At 47.8% G+C, this 17,522-nt stretch overlaps 6 protein-coding genes across 6 annotated transcripts; 4 read left to right on the top strand and 2 right to left on the bottom strand.

Moving 5' to 3' along the window:
- Positions 1-3,140: 3,140 nt before the first annotated feature.
- On the top strand, positions 3,141-5,707 carry DEU56DRAFT_923601 (uncharacterized protein; the record flags this gene model as incomplete). Its single annotated transcript, XM_041358531.1, has 9 exons — positions 3,141-3,526; positions 3,579-3,770; positions 3,854-4,196; positions 4,245-4,390; positions 4,569-4,890; positions 4,942-4,974; positions 5,021-5,122; positions 5,173-5,316; positions 5,366-5,707. The coding sequence occupies 9 exons, from the start codon at positions 3,141-3,143 to the stop codon at positions 5,705-5,707; spliced, it is 2,010 nt and encodes a 669-aa protein (XP_041203951.1).
- Positions 5,708-6,138: 431 nt separating this feature from the next.
- DEU56DRAFT_39855 (uncharacterized protein) lies at positions 6,139-6,944 on the bottom strand. Its single transcript, XM_041346030.1, has 4 exons — positions 6,704-6,944; positions 6,477-6,644; positions 6,376-6,416; positions 6,139-6,321 (listed from the first exon to the last, which is right to left on the bottom strand). Exons 1-4 carry the CDS (start codon positions 6,771-6,773, stop codon positions 6,235-6,237), a joined length of 366 nt encoding a protein of 121 aa, XP_041203950.1. The 5' UTR covers positions 6,774-6,944; the 3' UTR covers positions 6,139-6,234.
- A 691-nt stretch (positions 6,945-7,635) lies between these two features.
- On the bottom strand, positions 7,636-8,496 carry DEU56DRAFT_39827 (uncharacterized protein). The gene is made up of 3 exons (XM_041346028.1): positions 8,278-8,496; positions 7,754-8,216; positions 7,636-7,700 (listed from the first exon to the last, which is right to left on the bottom strand). The coding sequence occupies exons 1-2, from the start codon at positions 8,396-8,398 to the stop codon at positions 7,759-7,761; spliced, it is 579 nt and encodes a 192-aa protein (XP_041203949.1). The 5' UTR covers positions 8,399-8,496; the 3' UTR covers positions 7,636-7,700; positions 7,754-7,758.
- A 285-nt stretch (positions 8,497-8,781) lies between these two features.
- On the top strand, positions 8,782-9,773 carry DEU56DRAFT_917154 (uncharacterized protein; the record flags this gene model as incomplete). The annotated part of the gene is made up of 4 exons (XM_041357955.1): positions 8,782-8,854; positions 8,905-9,284; positions 9,332-9,686; positions 9,742-9,773. 4 exons carry the CDS (start codon positions 8,782-8,784, stop codon positions 9,771-9,773), a joined length of 840 nt encoding a protein of 279 aa, XP_041203948.1.
- A 316-nt stretch (positions 9,774-10,089) lies between these two features.
- On the top strand, positions 10,090-11,597 carry DEU56DRAFT_39710 (uncharacterized protein). Its single transcript, XM_041346023.1, has 9 exons — positions 10,090-10,189; positions 10,267-10,471; positions 10,527-10,577; positions 10,631-10,805; positions 10,854-10,932; positions 10,987-11,034; positions 11,081-11,179; positions 11,232-11,279; positions 11,328-11,597. The coding sequence occupies exons 2-9, from the start codon at positions 10,426-10,428 to the stop codon at positions 11,439-11,441; spliced, it is 660 nt and encodes a 219-aa protein (XP_041203947.1). The 5' UTR covers positions 10,090-10,189; positions 10,267-10,425; the 3' UTR covers positions 11,442-11,597.
- Positions 11,598-12,421: 824 nt separating this feature from the next.
- DEU56DRAFT_828181 (armadillo-type protein) lies at positions 12,422-17,492 on the top strand. The gene is made up of 22 exons (XM_041354419.1): positions 12,422-13,124; positions 13,181-13,622; positions 13,670-13,818; positions 13,867-13,931; positions 13,981-14,067; positions 14,119-14,350; positions 14,406-14,475; positions 14,526-14,659; positions 14,711-15,030; positions 15,081-15,201; positions 15,253-15,420; positions 15,484-15,692; positions 15,754-15,874; positions 15,923-16,057; positions 16,107-16,149; positions 16,206-16,311; positions 16,372-16,486; positions 16,543-16,689; positions 16,743-16,829; positions 16,884-16,972; positions 17,024-17,240; positions 17,295-17,492. Exons 1-22 carry the CDS (start codon positions 12,504-12,506, stop codon positions 17,346-17,348), a joined length of 3,732 nt encoding a protein of 1,243 aa, XP_041203946.1. The 5' UTR covers positions 12,422-12,503; the 3' UTR covers positions 17,349-17,492.
- The last annotated feature ends 30 nt before the right edge of the window (positions 17,493-17,522 follow it).

The following is a 17,522-nucleotide window of genomic DNA, read 5'->3' as shown; positions in this document are numbered from 1 at the left end:
AGGGACTGGATTATTGTTGAGCAGTAGTCCTTCTCTTCAATGACCACACTGACGGCAGCTAACTCGGCAGCTAACTTGTTGCATTTAGCATGCAGGTCATCTAGGAATTGGTGAATGTCAGTGCTGTTAGCGGAATTGAACTCCAGAAACTTTGTGCGGAGGTCTGTCTGTGCATAAGCACCCTTCTTGATGTATTCACGCACAATCTCCGTCCACATGGCATCTATGTCAGCAAGGTTCCATACACACAGCACAGTAGAGTCGGGAATTGGCTGGGCAAGTAAGTGTTTTGTGAGATTTTTGCTTTTAGCCACTTAGCCAGGTCAACAGGGTCTGGCAGTGATACAGTAACTGTTCCGCTTAGATTAGTGGTAGGTGTACTGACTGGGTGTGGGGTTGTCCTGTCGAGTTGCTTCCACAACTCCTTCCGCTTGATGGCAATCTGGAAACAGAGCGAAAAGATCGCCCAGTTGGTTCCTTTGCCGTCAAGCTTGGGGACATTGCTTGGGAGGGTATCAGTTGTGATGGGGACAGTTGTAGACATAGCGAGTTGGGTCTTGTGGTTTGTTCAGCAGGGAAACATGAAGTGGTAGGGTTTTCAGTAGAGCTCAGGGCTCATAACCTTATAGAAATGTAACTTCAACAGTGTGTGCCTATACAGAGACAATTCACTCAGTCATGCACTCGAGAGAGACAACACCTGAGGTATGAAATGTGTATAGTAGATAACTATATACTGCAGCAGGTAGATAGGATGAAAAGTTGTTGCCCCACATGCATGGTATGAGCTAGACGTCTGATGTCTGGCATGTAGGTACTGGAATGTAGACTGTCAACATAAGTAAAGTGAAACATATAGGAATGAGACATAGCACTGTGGGATAACATATTAGGCCAATCAACTTGTAAATCCAACAGATATCCCATAATAACCACCTATCATTGAGCTATGCATATACATGGGGTACATAATATGTTGTAGATGTGGTAGTGGTAACTGCATATCAATCACGAACATTTGGAGTTTGAGATGTACAGTGTGCATGGGTCATGATATAACTTGTACACCTCCGTTTCTGCTAGCAGTTCACTTGATAGTTCAAGCATCAGCTATAACCAATTGTGAGAATCCTTGTATCCATTGTTGACAATGAACTTCATCATCATAGACGCCATGATGAAACATCTACCAGCTCAGCTCGGCAGCTTCGCAAGGTCACTCCCCAATGGCTGCAGGAAATCTGGATGGCAGCATTGCAGCTCGCTGAATGAATACTGCAAAGGTATATAGATGACATCATCAACATCAGCACAGTCTAGTGAGATGATGGTTGCAACACCCACCCCAGAAGTGTTCACTGGTATCCCACACGCCAGCAGGTGCACCTTTTCATTCCAAAAGGCTTTGCAGATATGCGATCCCAAGCAACTCATAAGCAGAATGCGGATCACAGGAAAATCAGGCTCACGAAGAGCCCATGCAAGGGAAAAGATGAAATCAGTGAGCTCAGGTTCAGACACATTGACAATAAAGCGGACATCCATGCAATTTGAGTTGAAGTTTTTGAAGGGGTTGGAAAAAGAGAGCCTCCATCTATGGTTGCTAAGATCAAAACATGTCAACAATAAAGGCTGGAAAGATGGTCTGAGGTGTTGTGCACCTATCCAGTAGGCAGCGCATCATCACATGTTCAAGACTTCAACTTGCCAGTAGTGATGGAAAAGTCCGGTTTGGTCCGGTTCTCTCGGAAATTCAGAGAACCAAGAACTGAACCTATGGTTTGGTCCTCTCAGTAAACAGAACTGTGGACCAGACCATCAGTTTGGTCCAATAATGGTCTGGTTCCAGTTCAGCAAGGGTTCAAACCAAGAACCAAACCAAGAAAAAAATGTCAAAAAACTTGATTCTTGGCTTGTGAACCATGTTCTGCCAGTGCCCTAGTAATAGTAGAGCTAATTATGTCCTGGCTCGTGATTGGTGTGATTGGTGGAAAAACCAATTAGTGCAACCAACTTCCGTCCTGAACCCTAAGTTGGGTGCATGCGTCAGCACAATCACTGCGGAAACGAGATTTTAGCCAGACCGGTGTGGGTGAGGAAAATAGTGATGCGAACTCCGGGGGGTCACAAGGATATCTACCTCGAGAGGCGAGCTAGTAGATTCGTCCCTTAGGGGATTCTACCGAGGCAATATCTCTAATAATGAGAGGGATCGAGAGAATAGCTGATGCCGAAGATATGCGAAGGCGCGCGAAGATGCGCGAAGCCGATGCGACCGACGCGCGGGATGCGCGGGATATAAGGAAGAGTCGGAAAGCGCGCGATGTGCGCGAGATATATAGTCAGCGACTGAAATCAATAAGGATCCTCCTCGGAATTGATAGGCGAGACTTTAGAAGACAAAAGAGATGATAAACAGGGGCGGTGATGATATTAGTGCTCTATGCGCAACTCGACAGCAAAAACAGATAGTAAGTCCAAGTCACAGAAGGTAAGTAAGTCCGAAAATCCTCCAAGTCCTCTAGATATGTAGGTCACTACGCGCACTCTCAGGGTGCGGAACCGTAAAGGAAGCGGATAGGCTGCGTGGAAGCGCATAGGGAAGCGGATAGGGAGCGCGGAAGCGGATAGGTAAGTGGATATGGATAAGTCGGTATGTAAAGGACCCTGGATGTGGTCAGCGACGGATATAACAGTGAGAACACGCACCAGCGGAGCCGGACAGACAGGACATGACATATGAGGGTAATCCGAGTAGGGCGCCAGTAGGTATCTATGCGCGCGACTCGCACATGAAGTGCGCGAAAGCGCAGGTGGTCGCGTATACTGGGTGTGCGTCTACCTATGGATAGTGATGAGGTCGATGTGGAAATAGGGGGATACGAGCCTGTAGAGATATTGCTCTCTACAGCGGTGGGCACTAAACGCCCGTCGTTTGAGCTGCGCATGAGGGATCTCGTCTGGCATGATGGATGGGAGGCTAACTGAAAAGTGCAAACCATTAGCAAACACACTAGGGAGAATGTAATGTAATACATACAAAACAGGGTGCGCGACACGTAACTTAGAGTTTCAAAGTCCATAGTGACCGCTCAACCTTACACCAAATTTTCTCCTCCACAAGCCCGACCGTTCAAACAATGGTGCGCCCAAACACTCGTCCTAAAAATGCGAACCAGCATCCTGGTGAGATCCTCCTCCAAAACAAGAGGAAAAGGTGCACCGCTCGTCAAATCCAGGAAGACAATGACCAAGCCAAGCATGAGCGGCAGGAGAAAGAAGCCGCTGATCAATGCACCACCAAGAAGATTGCGTCTATTGAAGACAAGAAGGCGTTGAAGGACTTGAAGATCCTTTTGCATGCGCCAAAGCCTCAGCCTCGGGCGCGTCCTGTGTCGAAGTCGAAGGTGAGCCAGCTGAACATTGAGGATGACGAGGAGATTGTAGAAGCAGCTGAGATGGGGGATGTCGAAATGGAGGACGTTGCTGCAGGCGATAATGATGGCGATAAGGACTTTCAACCAAGGTAAGGTTCCAGGAGACTTGCCGTACACAGAGACTGACTATGGTGTATCCAGTGAGGAGGAGAATGAAGAGGTGCAGCCGAGGAATAAGCGTGTCCAGAAGACAGCATATCGTGAGGCTGTCCATGCTGAGCGAAATGTTAATAATACAGGCATCAACATGACTCACAATCAGAATTCGAAGGTCGATATATCAGATCAGGCTGATCCAACGGCACGTGGTGACCAGAAAGGCAAGAAAGGAGTGTAAGTCGATTATTGTTCCCATCTGCCATGTTGTTACTCACCGAAACGACTCTTTTTCATCTCGATCACCTCAATCGATTCAGTGCGGATGTCTGCACAGCCAAGGATGACTATGCGGGGATGGGAAAAACAAAGGACTGGGCTGAGAAACTTGCAACAAGCAAGTTGCTCCGCCCTCAACTTGAAAATCTTCGCACTGAATCACACAGACGCGTGTCCTCAGTCACCACCTCGACTGCCGTTTCAAAGATCTCAAAATTGACTAGTGCCAGCGCTAATCCCACTGGCAGCCCGCACCCCACAAACAATGTTCAAGGCAATCTTGAAGAACCTACCACAGTGTTTCTGGACGAGGACAATTCACTTGAGCGTGAGGCTGCTTTCAAGGCTACCAAAAAGCCTGGTGCCAGGCATACAACTTCTGCGGTATTTCTTTTATTTTTTGTGCATTTGCAGCACTCACTCCCCACTCAGGATATATTGGAAGTCAGTGATAACAGTTTATCACCGCCTCCATCGCGACCAAAGAAACGCTCACCAATAATGGCAAGGACCGAGTCCTTCTCCTCCCCCCCTCCTCGTGCCCCCCCTTCTACGCAACCATCCAGAGCCACCGCCAGGTTCATCCCGACTGAGCCCTGTTACTGACTTGTCAACTGGACATTGACTTTGGCGAGAGTGAGGACACATCACCGCCTCCTGCCCCTGTGTCAGCAAAAGGCACCAAACGCCTGACAACTTCAGTAAGCCGGTACTTATTTTGTGATACCCTTCTCATTTTCTCTCCGCTAAACATAGACCGGCGTCAGCATCAATAGCCAGCCCCCCCCTTCGAAACGAAGCAAAGACAGAGCCACAGAGCAAGAGTGTCACGTCACGCCACAATGGCAGTGGCGCCAATCACCGGTACCAGAATGATGACCTTCCTGAGGGATGCCAGGATGGTAATACCTGGCGCCGGGTGTTCATACCAACTGTCGCACACTGGGCTGGTGGAGAAGTTGAGCCTTGGGGTCCTGAAGACGAAGATTTAAGGGACGCCATGCAGGAGATCTGGAACTACATATACCGGGGTAAGATTCAGCATGAGATCTCCAGATCTGGTGCCGTTTTAAAAGTGGTAAGTCCATAGTTGTTTTTGGGTCATTCAGAAGTTAACTAACATTTGTAGGCCAAACAACGCCTTATGGAATGGCTGTGGAGGGTTCGGTATCGCAGCTTGCTCCATCCTCACCGCATTTTTTGCACAGGACGCTGATTTTTTGGATCCTGCGGCTCGCGAGGACTTTTCAAGGGCCATGCTGAAGCATAACCGGTTCATTTTCAGGGATAATTCAGGACTCGTTCCCAAGGTAAGTGGCTATAATAATTACTATGAAACCATCTAATTATTTGTTCAAAGGACTGGACGGGTATGTGGAGATCCCCCTTCGTACTTCAGACATTCGCATCACACCTCAATTTCACCTTCGGCCGTGTTGAAGTCCCCGACCTTGACACCGAGAGCATTAGTGCGCGGGCTGCATTTGCCCTCGCTGTTACTGCTGTAAGTCATTCTATTTCTGCCATTCGTTGTCTAAAAATAATATTTTCAGGTTTATCGTACTCTTCAGCTCATCATTGATGGGAACCTCACCTTCGAAGTCATTCAAGAATCCCGCAGCAAACGCAAAGGTGCGAAGACCGACGGCGGCGATATCTGGACCCCCATCATCGCGAAGGGCGAGCAGTTTGCTTTCAGCAAACCTATCTGGGGGCACATGACCATCAAACTCATGGGCCCCATCGTGGCGCTTTCCGACGATGCCTTTGCGAGCATTATTGCGGAGGCACAACAGTATGCCAAGCACGCGAAAAGTATCGGGAACTCGAGGACTACCACCAGTGACGCGCCTGACGAGGATGACGTGTTCACTGACCTATTTGCATTCCGTTGAAGGTGACGTCGTTTGGCGCTGGTAATATACATGTTTTATGCTTTCATTCTGCACTCTACTTACCCATGCTCCCCGTCTCCTATTTGATTTTTTATCATCTGTCTTGACTCTCTGATTGCATCTTATTTGCTTTGCAAACTTAGTTCTTAATTTGTCTTACTGTATAAATTCAAGTGCTATTAAGTCATGTGTCAATGTAAGACAAGAAACTTATGTTAAGATGAAGGTCTTTGAAAAAGACTGTCTTATTTTGACTTGGCCACAAATTTAAGCTCATTAAGTTGATTTAAGAACCGTGGTATTTTACTGATGGAATAAGCGGGAGTAAGCCCCCCACATAAAGGGCTATGTCCGACATAAGGTCAACGACCTCAAAGGACAATAAAATTGACTTAAAAAAAAAAAAAAAAGTTGGCGTCAAATTTCTCGTACCCAGCCTGAACCATTACTACAGTTATCATCATGTGTACAACAAACATCCCGGACACGTTATTTACAGTACATACTGTCTACTATAGGGCCTCGCCCTAACGGACAATAAACAAGAAGAAGAAGATGAAAAATAAAAGAATTATTTGCAACCTTGAGCCCCAAATGATGGAACAACGATAAAGCTTCCGCAATGTATCAACATCAGTGTGGAATAACTATGTATGTTGCATACTCACTGTGAGTCCGTCTATCAGAATATTTGCGGCAGAGTCTGTCACTGTGCCAAATACATTGTACCAATCAGCCAAGTTGGCAGCAAAGAATGCAGGGGACCCACCAGGGTCTATCCACATTGATTCGCAGAAGACGGCATTAGTTGGGCCGCTGACTGTCAAAAGGATCACGAGAAGGCCTCCAAAACTTATGTAGAATAGCCTGCGCGGCATTGGACGCCTTGAGGCCATAGTCCGGTAGGTAGAATAGGCATATAGAAATAGGATTCCTCCTGTGCCCGGAGGACGTGCTGTCAACAAGAGATCACTACTCATAGGGATAGAAACTGACCATAAATGACGTAGCCAATGGTATTCACAATATACAGAGCACGCTCCGTAGCTAGTTCGGTGGACGCCATGAGGGACTCAGAAAAGGGCGCTGTAGGATGATTGTAGGACTATCAGGACGAAGCACCACCTTGAGAGTTTGATACCAGCAATATTGCTGAGAAGACTTATGGCAGGGGGAATACCGCCGACACAGGGCCAGCGGCAAGTCCACCCAATGATGGTGGATATCGATCAACAACAACATATATCAGGTTAATAGAGACGCATTGGATCACAGCGACTCGTGCTGCACATGAATTCAAATTGTGGAGTAAGCTTGCGCAGCGGACTTAAAAATAGTCGCCAAATGCTCACCGCACATACGAAACCTGCTTCTCAGAGTTGGTATCGTTATACGATCAATCAGCGCTCAGTGATCATCGGGCGATACTGCAGCACAATGATGGAAGCAAAAATATAGGCGAATCCAGTAAGCTTGCGTCGCAGGTCGACTTGAAAATACTCACTGGATACTCGACGCACAAAAATAGGCTAGTCTTGGAATCATGATCAGTGATCAATCAGCGCTGAGCGGTGGGCGGCACTGCTGCAAAGACCGAACTGTTAGATTTGAAGGCGGACAGGAGTTATAATAAAAATACATATTTGAACTTGCGCTGCCAAATAAGAACAAACGAGTCGTGGTTCCGCATAACGGTAATTAAGTTGTAACCCGATAGAAAACACACCATACACACGCACTGCACTCAGGCTGGTACTGTACGTCGGTGCAGTTTGATCGGCGAGGGCCCAAGGGCCAGGCGAATACCCTCACATATGTCACTTATGACATCAAGACGGAAAATATGAGAAGTAGATGAGTATCCTCATTAAAAATAGTATCGGCTGAACATTCTACTTCACAAAGATGAAGCTAGTAGACTATCGACAGCGATGACAGCGATGATTCTAGATTGGGACGATTGAAAACTCGGGCACCGAACTACCTTGTCCCTCTGTTTTGAGACTAAGTCCGGAGTCTGCCTCTCAAGAGTAAGGATGCTCATACCTCTATCACCCCGCGACCTTGGCAGCTGCAGCCTGGTTCTTCTTCACTTCCTCCAGCACCGAATTCCAATTGCTACACACATATGACCCAGTCCGCACAAAAAAATCTTGGGATGGATGTTCTTTGCTTGCTATAAGTATGTTTTCCAGCTGAGTGTCGCCGCGGCACATCACCATCTGGCGCAAGTAGTTGAGGCAGTGACGACTCAGATCTGCGTTTCCATTTGCTCCAACAAGATCTTCTCGTAGGATATCGAGGCAACGCAATTGGTGGAACATCGAGATCGAGAATGGGTGATGCTGCTCCCCCAGATAAACAAGCCCACTACCCGGCGTTAGGCTGGCCCACTCCGCCCTCCCATCTTCAGTGTTCATCTGATAATGTACTGAATCTTCGAAGGCCATAAGGACTGGATCAGTCTGGGGGAGGGGCAACAGTTGAGGGAAATCGTCGCCGTCAAACGCTGTGATGAAAAGGTGAGTCCGTGATTCACATTTGTGTTCTGCTGCAGGTTCGCCGCTTACAATATACTCTGTGGACCGGTTTTTCATCCACCTGAAGGCTGCAGAAAATGAGTATCATGCTGATTTTTATGATAATCAAGATAGTGACAATCTGGAGCTGGATTCTCGAGTTGTTATGCATCGTTGCGTCCTGACAAACAAGTCCTCAGCTTACTTCTTGCTTTATCTATTGTCACAGACTTTCCTTGTTCTCGTTTGGATGCAAGATTTATTTAAAATATTTCATCAGCATCGATCAGTTATTGGCAGTGTTCGCAATATTTACGGTCTATCTATGTGAGTCTATGTGTCATCTCATCTCATCTCATGATTCAACTCCGCCATGCTGCGGAATCAGATTTGACCTAAAGTCGTCCACGCCGATCACGGCGGCACTGCCTAGTATTATAGTGCGTTTGGATACTTTCTTATGTAGACAAGTACCATTTATTTCTCGAGAGCAGATCAACGTCAAGCTCACTCAGTTGCCTAGACATCTAAGTCTCGCTCGCTCAATATCGATCCATGCCGCCCGGATTTTCTAATTCCAGAGAAGGGTATCAAGCTCTCCACCAGGACACTCATCTCAGCGATGAAGGTGACAAAATTTGTTTATGTATCCCATTGAAAGCATGCTGAAAAACTCAGATCTCGAAGATTTACCAGGGAGAACAAACCACAACCAGACGTTGTCCGTCTGGCTCCTTGCGATCACGATTGTATGCACTGTCTTAGATTTTTCTATGGTTGCATGGGACCGATTTCCTCGAATCGACCTTCGCCCCACTTCAACTTCAGACGAGTTTGAGCTACTCCCGTTCCAGAACCCATACCTCAACCTCGATATCCTCTACAAGGATTCTAATCTCAACAATTCTACCCACGATCCGATCATCAATAATGTACCAGTAATCGCTCAAGTGTCCAATACGGAGCATCAGAAAGTCTTCCCTCCGTTTCAGCCCTTTAAGTCGGTGGGAGAATACACAGCTCCCATATTCGAGCAATGGTTGATAGTGACACACGAAGTATGCCGTCTATAAAGAATTTAATCAAATCACTGAATTGTATCTAGGTCGAGAGCATCGCACAGTTTCGCGTACTTGATTTTGGCATGGAGAATTGCAGTCTCTCACTTACTGTCCCTCCACGAAACAGCACGGGAGATCTTCTATCCACGGATCTTGACGATTCTGTAATTCTCGACGTCTGGTCTCTACCAGCTAGACATAAGTTGGACCTATACAACTTGTCATGGGCGAAACTTCCTCGACCGAGGGTACACATTGGCCACATGAATGCGTCATACGGGAAGACGTATCGTATGCCAGGCTTCAAGTGTAAATCGCAGTCGTACCAGACATTTGCAGTGTCCTGCTCTAGTCCTGGTTGTTTTGTGAATATCACAGGCAAGGATCTGGGGCCTTCAGGTGGGGTCATTGTCTCTACCATTGTTTTCGGCGTTCTGACCAGTCTTACTGGCAGGATTATACATGTATCAGAGTCAAACAATTTAACTAGGGTTACCTGCGTGAGGTCAGACATGAACTAGCCCCACCTCTTGGATCAAAATGTGGATTTTATTAGAAGGCCAGCGCATAAGTGGTTAATATAATATGCACCCCTTCTGTATTTATAGGCGTCATGCGAACGTGATTTGGGATTATTTCAGATTTACACCGCCCCCAGCGGATCCGAGGTGACTAACATGTAGTGAGATCTAAAACTTGTCCAAGCAGACCGAGTTCTGACTGGGAACACTGATCATATCTCTATGAAACTGGAAGGAGGTCGTCATCACCAGCCAGTGTGCATCAAGACATAGCCTTGTCTTGTATTTCTGATGCTAGAAGCACTACTTATGTCATTGGGACCTACTACGATCAGGAAGACTGCGCACTTGTGATCACTATCGCGTGGACTACACGATATGGTATGGCACGCGTGCTTCTTGCATCAGATTTGGTACATTTACGTGCATTTGTATGATGCGTTTCAACATTTTACTAGAAGAGATCATGATGAGATAACACCCGAAGGTTTCACCGTCTCGCGCCAAATTGGTGGAGCAGTTTGTCCTTATGTGGTGCTCTACGTGCCCATCTTATAAGGTTGGAGCCCTCGAGCAGGCGAAACCATCTCTTATTGTGCTACATACCATCAAGCGCTATGAACGACTTTCCGTATAAGCTGTCTATCGTTGACCAGCTAACAGGTATCAAGGATATACCATAGTCATCGCTCGTCACATAGGCTCACGGACATCACAGAATCCCAGTTGGACGAGTCAGTCATGATGTGTATTAGAGGTTATGTCGCGTGTAAGACAGCCTTCATACTATCGACAGTGTAGTCGTGATGTCTTCAAATCTAGCTCCATCTATCAATGTCATGACTGGTGGAAACAAGAGTCTCGAGGGGCCATTGTTCCGCGCGATGATCAGGGCCTGCCAACTAGCTGGAAAAGTATACATAGCAACAATTATTGCTACAGGAGCCATTGCTGGATTAGCTCTCTGGTTTCCTCCAGGACAAGTTCTTTGGGAAAAGTCAGTTGCTACTATTACTGACTGCATAACTTCGCTCACCGTTAGAAGTGATGCGCAGAGGAATCTCGGCCTAAACCAGTTTTTGGAGTCTCTGTCACCCAAGACCAGAGATTGGTGGATCAATACGGTAAGCCGTGCAGATACTTACTTGATCTTATCGTTGACCGCGTCTCTATCAAAGTATGGTTCTGCACTAGCCCCTTTTGTCAAAACGGCGTTGTCTCCTCATGTATGTCCAATCTTGTCGTCTGAATTGTTCTTTGATTTTTTTTCAGACCATAGAGAACTGCTGGTACCTAAATTGTATTTGCGTCGATCCGAAGTATCAACGCCAAGGAATCGCCACAAACTTGATCAAAATGGTGGAACAGGAGGTGCGGCGTTCCGACTGTTTGTTATATATGCCTGATTCCATTACATTTGCAGGCAATGTCGACGTCGATCCTTGCGCTCTGCACAGATACAGATGAGAATGTGCGTGATTTGAGGGATTGCTAAAAACTTGCTCATCGCGCGCTACAGGTTGCGGTATACAAGGCGCTCCAATTTGAATACAAGGGAGAAGCGCCTCTACCAACTCCGGAAGATGAACCCATCAATGTACATTGTTTCACTAAGCCTGGCGAAAGGGTGTAGGAATCACGTTCAACTGCATTGGCAAGTATGTCACGGCGATAAAAGCATCTCGAGAGCAGAGCTTGAGGGTGTAGTATCACGGCCTACCATCAGTAATGCTCGTCCTGTAAATTAATCATATCGCCGAAGATGTCTCTTTCCACCATCCGATAATAAAGTGGCAACGCACCAGAAGGTTCTCTGTTGTTAAGGCAATTCTTCATGACTGCATCCCAAAGTCAAGACTGCCAGTACCATGCACGCCATGCATTCCCTTCGCTGGAAGAATGTCTGAGTTCTGTACACAGCAGAGCAGAAGATAGGCGGACCGCATGACTCTTCCGAGTCCAAGTACCTGGTTGGTAGTAGCGCACCTTGTATTGAGGCCAAGCAAATCAAATAGCACTCAGTGTCCAGTGTCCACTGACACGCGGTGGAGCTGTGTCATGCGCAACCAGAATAGTGACTCCCATGTTGCATATTCGCCTCCCATTCTTATGGTCCACGGTGCTTAACACTGCAACGACGATGAGAAAGCCGGAAGAAACAGCAAGTCCGATAGAATAACGTACGGTGGAGAAATTGCGCATTATGGGCTGGGCAAAGCCAACGCATGTCATCCAGAATGGTTCGCCTTGATGGCGTCTGCCCCGACATCGCATACTGCTGTTAGTGCCGCAGCCGCAGTAGGCCAAAGGGCACGTGGGTACGAGACCACGATATTTGGATAGGAGTAGCCTTGCATGTGAAGAACTGTTTTACGTCGTGCACTGCATTGAATGTTCAACTTGAAGATGCAGCAGTGGTCAGTCACCCACGCTCGCTCGGTTGGTTGACCTTTGTAGTTGAATCTTGATTCCAATCTGCAAAGTGGCCTCATGTACAGATTCGGATTGGCCCAAAAGATAATTTGTGCAGGACATAGAACTCCAACGTTCAACGTTAGCCTCAAGGTCCAATCAGAGAAAGGGACATCCGCTTACATAATGAACGCTGGCCCTAGCACGAGGACGCGCTTTGAGCCTATGAGTCTGTTGTCACCTTTTCAAGTTACAAGATACAAGTCTCACCGTCGTCGAGCAAATGGTGGCTCAGACGCGTGCAGGGAACTCTGCACCAAAGCGACTTGCTTTCAGCGAAAAAATTGTAGGAAAAGGCCTTGCAACAGACGCGCTCCTCAAGAAACTCAAAGCTCTCCACACCGAGCTTGCCGGACTCGACCAGGAGCTCGTCGACGTGAATTCACTATCCTCCGTGCGCACCCAGCTTGTAAACACCTCCATTCTACTACACAAGGACAGAGGCGTCAAGGCATACGCAGCATGCTGTCTCGCCGACATCCTCAGACTATACGCGCCCGACGCCCCTTATACCCATACCGAGCTCAGGGACATCTTCCAGTTCTTCTTCAGACAACTAGCAACCGGCTTGAGAGGCGCAGAGGCATCATACTACAATGAATACTTCCACCTCCTTGAATCCCTATCGACGGTGAAGAGCGTTGTCCTCGTTTGCGATCTCCCACATGCCGAGGAGCTTATGGTCGACATATTTCGCGATTTTTTCGGCCTGGTACGACGAGACCTTGCAAAGAAGATCGAAATTTTTATTGCCGATATCCTCGTCGCGCTCCTCGATGAGTGTCAAGCGCTTCCATCCGAGGTATTGGAGACTATAATGGCACAGTTCATGGCCAACGACGCGGTAAGCGTTACACCCCTCATCTCATTCCAAGTTTCGCTAACCTTCCATTTCCTCAGCAACCTGCGTATCGCCTTGCCGTTCAAATCTGTAATGCCACTGCGGACAAGCTCCAGCGGCACGTTTGCCAATATTTCACGGACATCATCGTTGCGAACTCCCATGAATCAGACTCCGAGTCCAACTTCGAGGAGATACGGAAGGCCCACGAACTCGTGAAGCAACTAAGCAGGTCTTGTCCATCTTTGCTACACAGCGTTATCCCGCAACTCGAAGAGGAGCTTCGTGTGGAGGAGGTGCAAGTGCGTTTGATTGCGACGCAGGCACTCGGTGAGATGTTTTCGGAGAAGGGCGGGGCAGAGCTCGTTAAGAAATACCCCACAACGTGGAATGTGTGGTTGATGCGGAAGAACGACAAGGCTGCAGCAGTGCGGTTGAAGCTCGTAGAGAGTGCTAAAGGTCTTCTGGTGAATTTGCACGATCACCGAGAAACTGTGGATGGTGAGGCCCCTCCCCGTTGTCGTAGTATCTGTGCTAACTCGCAGCAGAGCTAATGAGGCTCAAATTGCTCGATCCCGACGAAAAAGTGCGTGCGGCGGTCTGCAAAGTGTATTCGCAGTTGGACTATGAAACTGTATTGCACTATGTTTCCGAGGACCAGCTACGTTCAATTGCTGGTCGTGGCATGGACAAAAAGGTGTGTAGCACGCATCGGTTCTGGTAATTTAATCGAGCAGCGTTCCAGAATTCAGTACGAGTAGAAGCACTAAACAGCCTCGGCAAACTCTACAGCACTGCATATTCCGAGATGTATGAGTTCGCTTTTTCACTGTTTATCGAGTCCCTGACCCACCGACAGCGAGAATAACGATCCGGCCGCGATCAGACACTTCTCCTGGATTCCAAACGAGATTCTCCATATCTCCAATTCCACACAGGAGGCAAAGTACGTTTCCTGCTTGTCCACTGTATTTCTTGTTTATATTGTGTGTTGCAGGCTTGCAGCAGAGCAAGTTATTGCAGACTTCGTATTCCCGCTCCCTTCTGTTTCCTCAGCGTCGACATCAAAGAGCGTTGATGTAGACGAGGTCGCATGGACCGATCAGCTGCTGAACACAATGAGCTACCTCGATGATCGGGGGGTTAATGCTGTGCTCCTCCTCAGTTGTATCAAGGGCAGCAGGCCTTCGCCGTACGAGTTATATCTGCAGAGTTGTGTACAACACAACGTGAGTTCCGACCTTGGCTATAGCGGGCCTGATCTCCGTCTTACACTTGCATTAGGGCGGCATTATCGACGAGGATGAGGACGTTGTCAAACAACGACTCAACAACGTCATTCGCCATATTTCCCGTAAGCTTCGTTACTTTATTTTCGTCACCATAGATTTGATCTTGTTGCAGGGCAATTTGGGGATCCTCAGAAAGCAGCAGAGGACCTGCATGCATTTGCAAGGGCGAACGAAAATAGGTTATACAAGCTACTCAAGACATGCTTGGATACCCAGACAGATCTCAAAGGACTCGTGAAAGCGTCCGTGAGTATTTGTCATACTGAAATATCGGCTCCGTACTCACTCCGCATGAAGAATGAGTTCCTTCGTCGGATTGAGCAGGGCTCGGAATCGATTCTAGGTACAATGACCGTGTTCCTTCGACGGGCAACGCTTCGCATTGTTAATCAGTCATCTATTCCAACCCTGATCAAGCGTGTGCAGAGAGCAGACTCAAAGCATGCTCAGACGCTCTTGACGTACATCTCAAAACACTGCCCTGCTCTGTACAAGCCACACATCAGCGAACTGACGAAGGCCATCGCTGACGAAAAGAACCCACGCCTCGTGGAAGTTGGTATGCAGGCACTCGCTGCAGTTTCACGGAGTGATGAAGCATTAGCGGTTAACGATAAGTGAGTGGTCCATTGGTAATCTGCCCATTATGGTGCTTGATATTGGACAGACGGACGCTGGAGCGCGTGATGCGCTATGTTTTGGGCTCAAACGCTCGTGTGGCAAAGTTTGCTGCTCGAATATTGGTAGCCTCCAAGGAACATGATGATCTGTGCGCCGAAGCTGTGATGGTGAGCATGTTGGTTTTGATTCGGACTGAGCGTTCATCCTAGGCCCCTTAGTCAATAGCGAAGAAGTTGTCAACAGCAGAGCCCGATCTACTTGTTGCACACACTGCTGTCCTAGCTCAATTCGCTCGACTAGCCCCCGATGCATTTGAGCGCAAGAGCGACGTCTTGATGGCCTTTCTCGTCAAAAAGTTGCTTATGGTACCTAGTCCAGCAGATCCTGTACGTGGTGCTACCATCCTGTCGGCCTGACAGACGATAATTTACTCATATGTGGTGTTATAGGATGAGATGGATTCAGACGCCGATTGGGTGGAGGACGACGACGTACCACCCAGGCTCCGCGCTCGAATATTGGCTCTCAAAGTGTGCCGTAATCGATGTCTTGCGCATGCGTCTACAGACACAGCTCTTGAAGTTGCCACTCCCGTCTTGAAGATGCTGTCAACTCTGCTTGATCATGCTGGTTCGTACTCGGCAGATGCAACGGATGAGTCAGTGTCGTGTGTCTTTATTAGGGTACCCTTTACTGACTCTACGGTTTCTCGCCAACAGCCCAAAGGTCAAGTCGCGCATGCGGTTACAGGCTGCGATATCACTTTTGCATCTGTCAGTAGTTGACAAATTCGTGACTGCTATCAACACAAATTTCATCTCGCTAGCCATTACTGTGCAGGTAGGTTTGAGCTGCCTCCATAAGTGCGCATAAGCTGATCTGATGTAGGACCCATGCTACAATGTTCGCATGGAATTCCTGATGAAGATTTTCCCCCTCCTTACTGCACGCAAACTTCCCGCGCAATACAACCTTATACCCTTTTTGACAGTGCATGATCCTGAGGCGGACGTAAAGAGCCGGGTTAGTGCTGTTTTATGTATTATCGTACCTGTGTCTGACGCCGTTGCAGGCCATCTCCTACGTTACACACGCATCACGAAACCTGCCCGCAGGTGAGTTCTGGCAATAATACACCTCGAGCGTCATTGACGGACCTGTCTCCCTATAGCACTCAAAGTCGATCTGTTCGAAATCATATTCATCCGCTTGCTTCATCTTCTCGCACATCACCCCGATTTTTCGACTGCGCATGAAAATTTACAAGAAATGGCCAAGTACGCTGTGTTCCCTGTGACACCTATGTGAGTATGTGGAGATGCTGACGTTTTGCATAGATACATTGAATTTTATCTGGATTTAATAGCATCTTCTGATAATGTGTCCCTGCTTTACCACCTAGCTATGAAGGCGAAGACTGTTCGTGATGGACAGTCGCATACGTATAGCGAGGTCCGTGCTGGCAGTGTTTGTCGAGTCTGCGATCAAAGTGACAGTGCTGCTTTTAGAATCTTTACGCTATGAGCGAGCTCGCACAAGAGCTTATCAAGGCCCGTGCACAAGCACGTTCCTGGAGTTTGCAGAGCTATCCAGGAAGGGTGAAGCTACCTTCGGATATTCTCCGTGCACTGCCAAATCCGGAGGCCGCTACGAAGGTCAGGGCACTTTGTGTAGGTTGGCTCGGAAACTGATTGATGGCATTTTTCAGATCTTGAAGACCGTTTATCTCCCTGAGGAGACATCGGCTTGGCTTTTGGAATCATCTAAATCACAGAAGCCTGCGGGCGCTTCCAAAGTAAGCTTCCAGGGCTGTGGGGTGTTTAGTACACCTGATCATTTGATACGATAGGAAAAACGGCGTGAACCCCGAGAACACAAAGACTCCAAATCCCCTCCAAAAAGGAAGGCGTCGCGGCACAGGCCCAATGGGACCACCAAGTGAGAGTTCCCTAACTTGCAGTCAATGAATGAGTCTGATGGCACGATCAGACGTGCAAAAACAGCTCGATGGAACAGTGATCAGTCTGAATCCGAGGAAGAGCCGTCCTCAGACGATTCTGAGCAAGATGATAGGGAGGAAACGCCAGCCAAATTGAGCTCGGAACGTGAGGACGGGTCTAGTGGACAAGAGAGTGACGAGGAAGCAAACGAGAAAAAAGCGGAGTCAAATCGTAAGCCGAGTCGTAAGGCGGGGACGCGCGCAAAGGTGTGTTGGACCTCTCGTTGCTGCACCTTGTCGAGTCTGATCTTACTCTTATAGAGGAAAATCAGTAAGCAGGTGAAGAAGAAGGGAAGTCACACGAGAAAGTCATGATCCTTATCTTCAACTTTGCTTACTTATGCCCATTGATTTGTGTGCTGTGGTTTTGTCTATCTTGCTTACTCGTTGTGTACTGCTTTGTATCCCCACACCGTAATCTGCGATACGCCTGAGTAATATACTTCCCCATGTGCTGTGTTTGAGCTTGTCTTCGAATCTGCATGCCGA

This window comes from Suillus clintonianus, assembly GCF_016758775.1.
Source record: "Suillus clintonianus strain FC179 chromosome Unknown DEU56scaffold_100, whole genome shotgun sequence".
NCBI classification, from domain to species: domain Eukaryota; kingdom Fungi; phylum Basidiomycota; class Agaricomycetes; order Boletales; family Suillaceae; genus Suillus; species Suillus clintonianus.
This window is presented reverse-complemented; position numbering and strand designations above follow the sequence as displayed.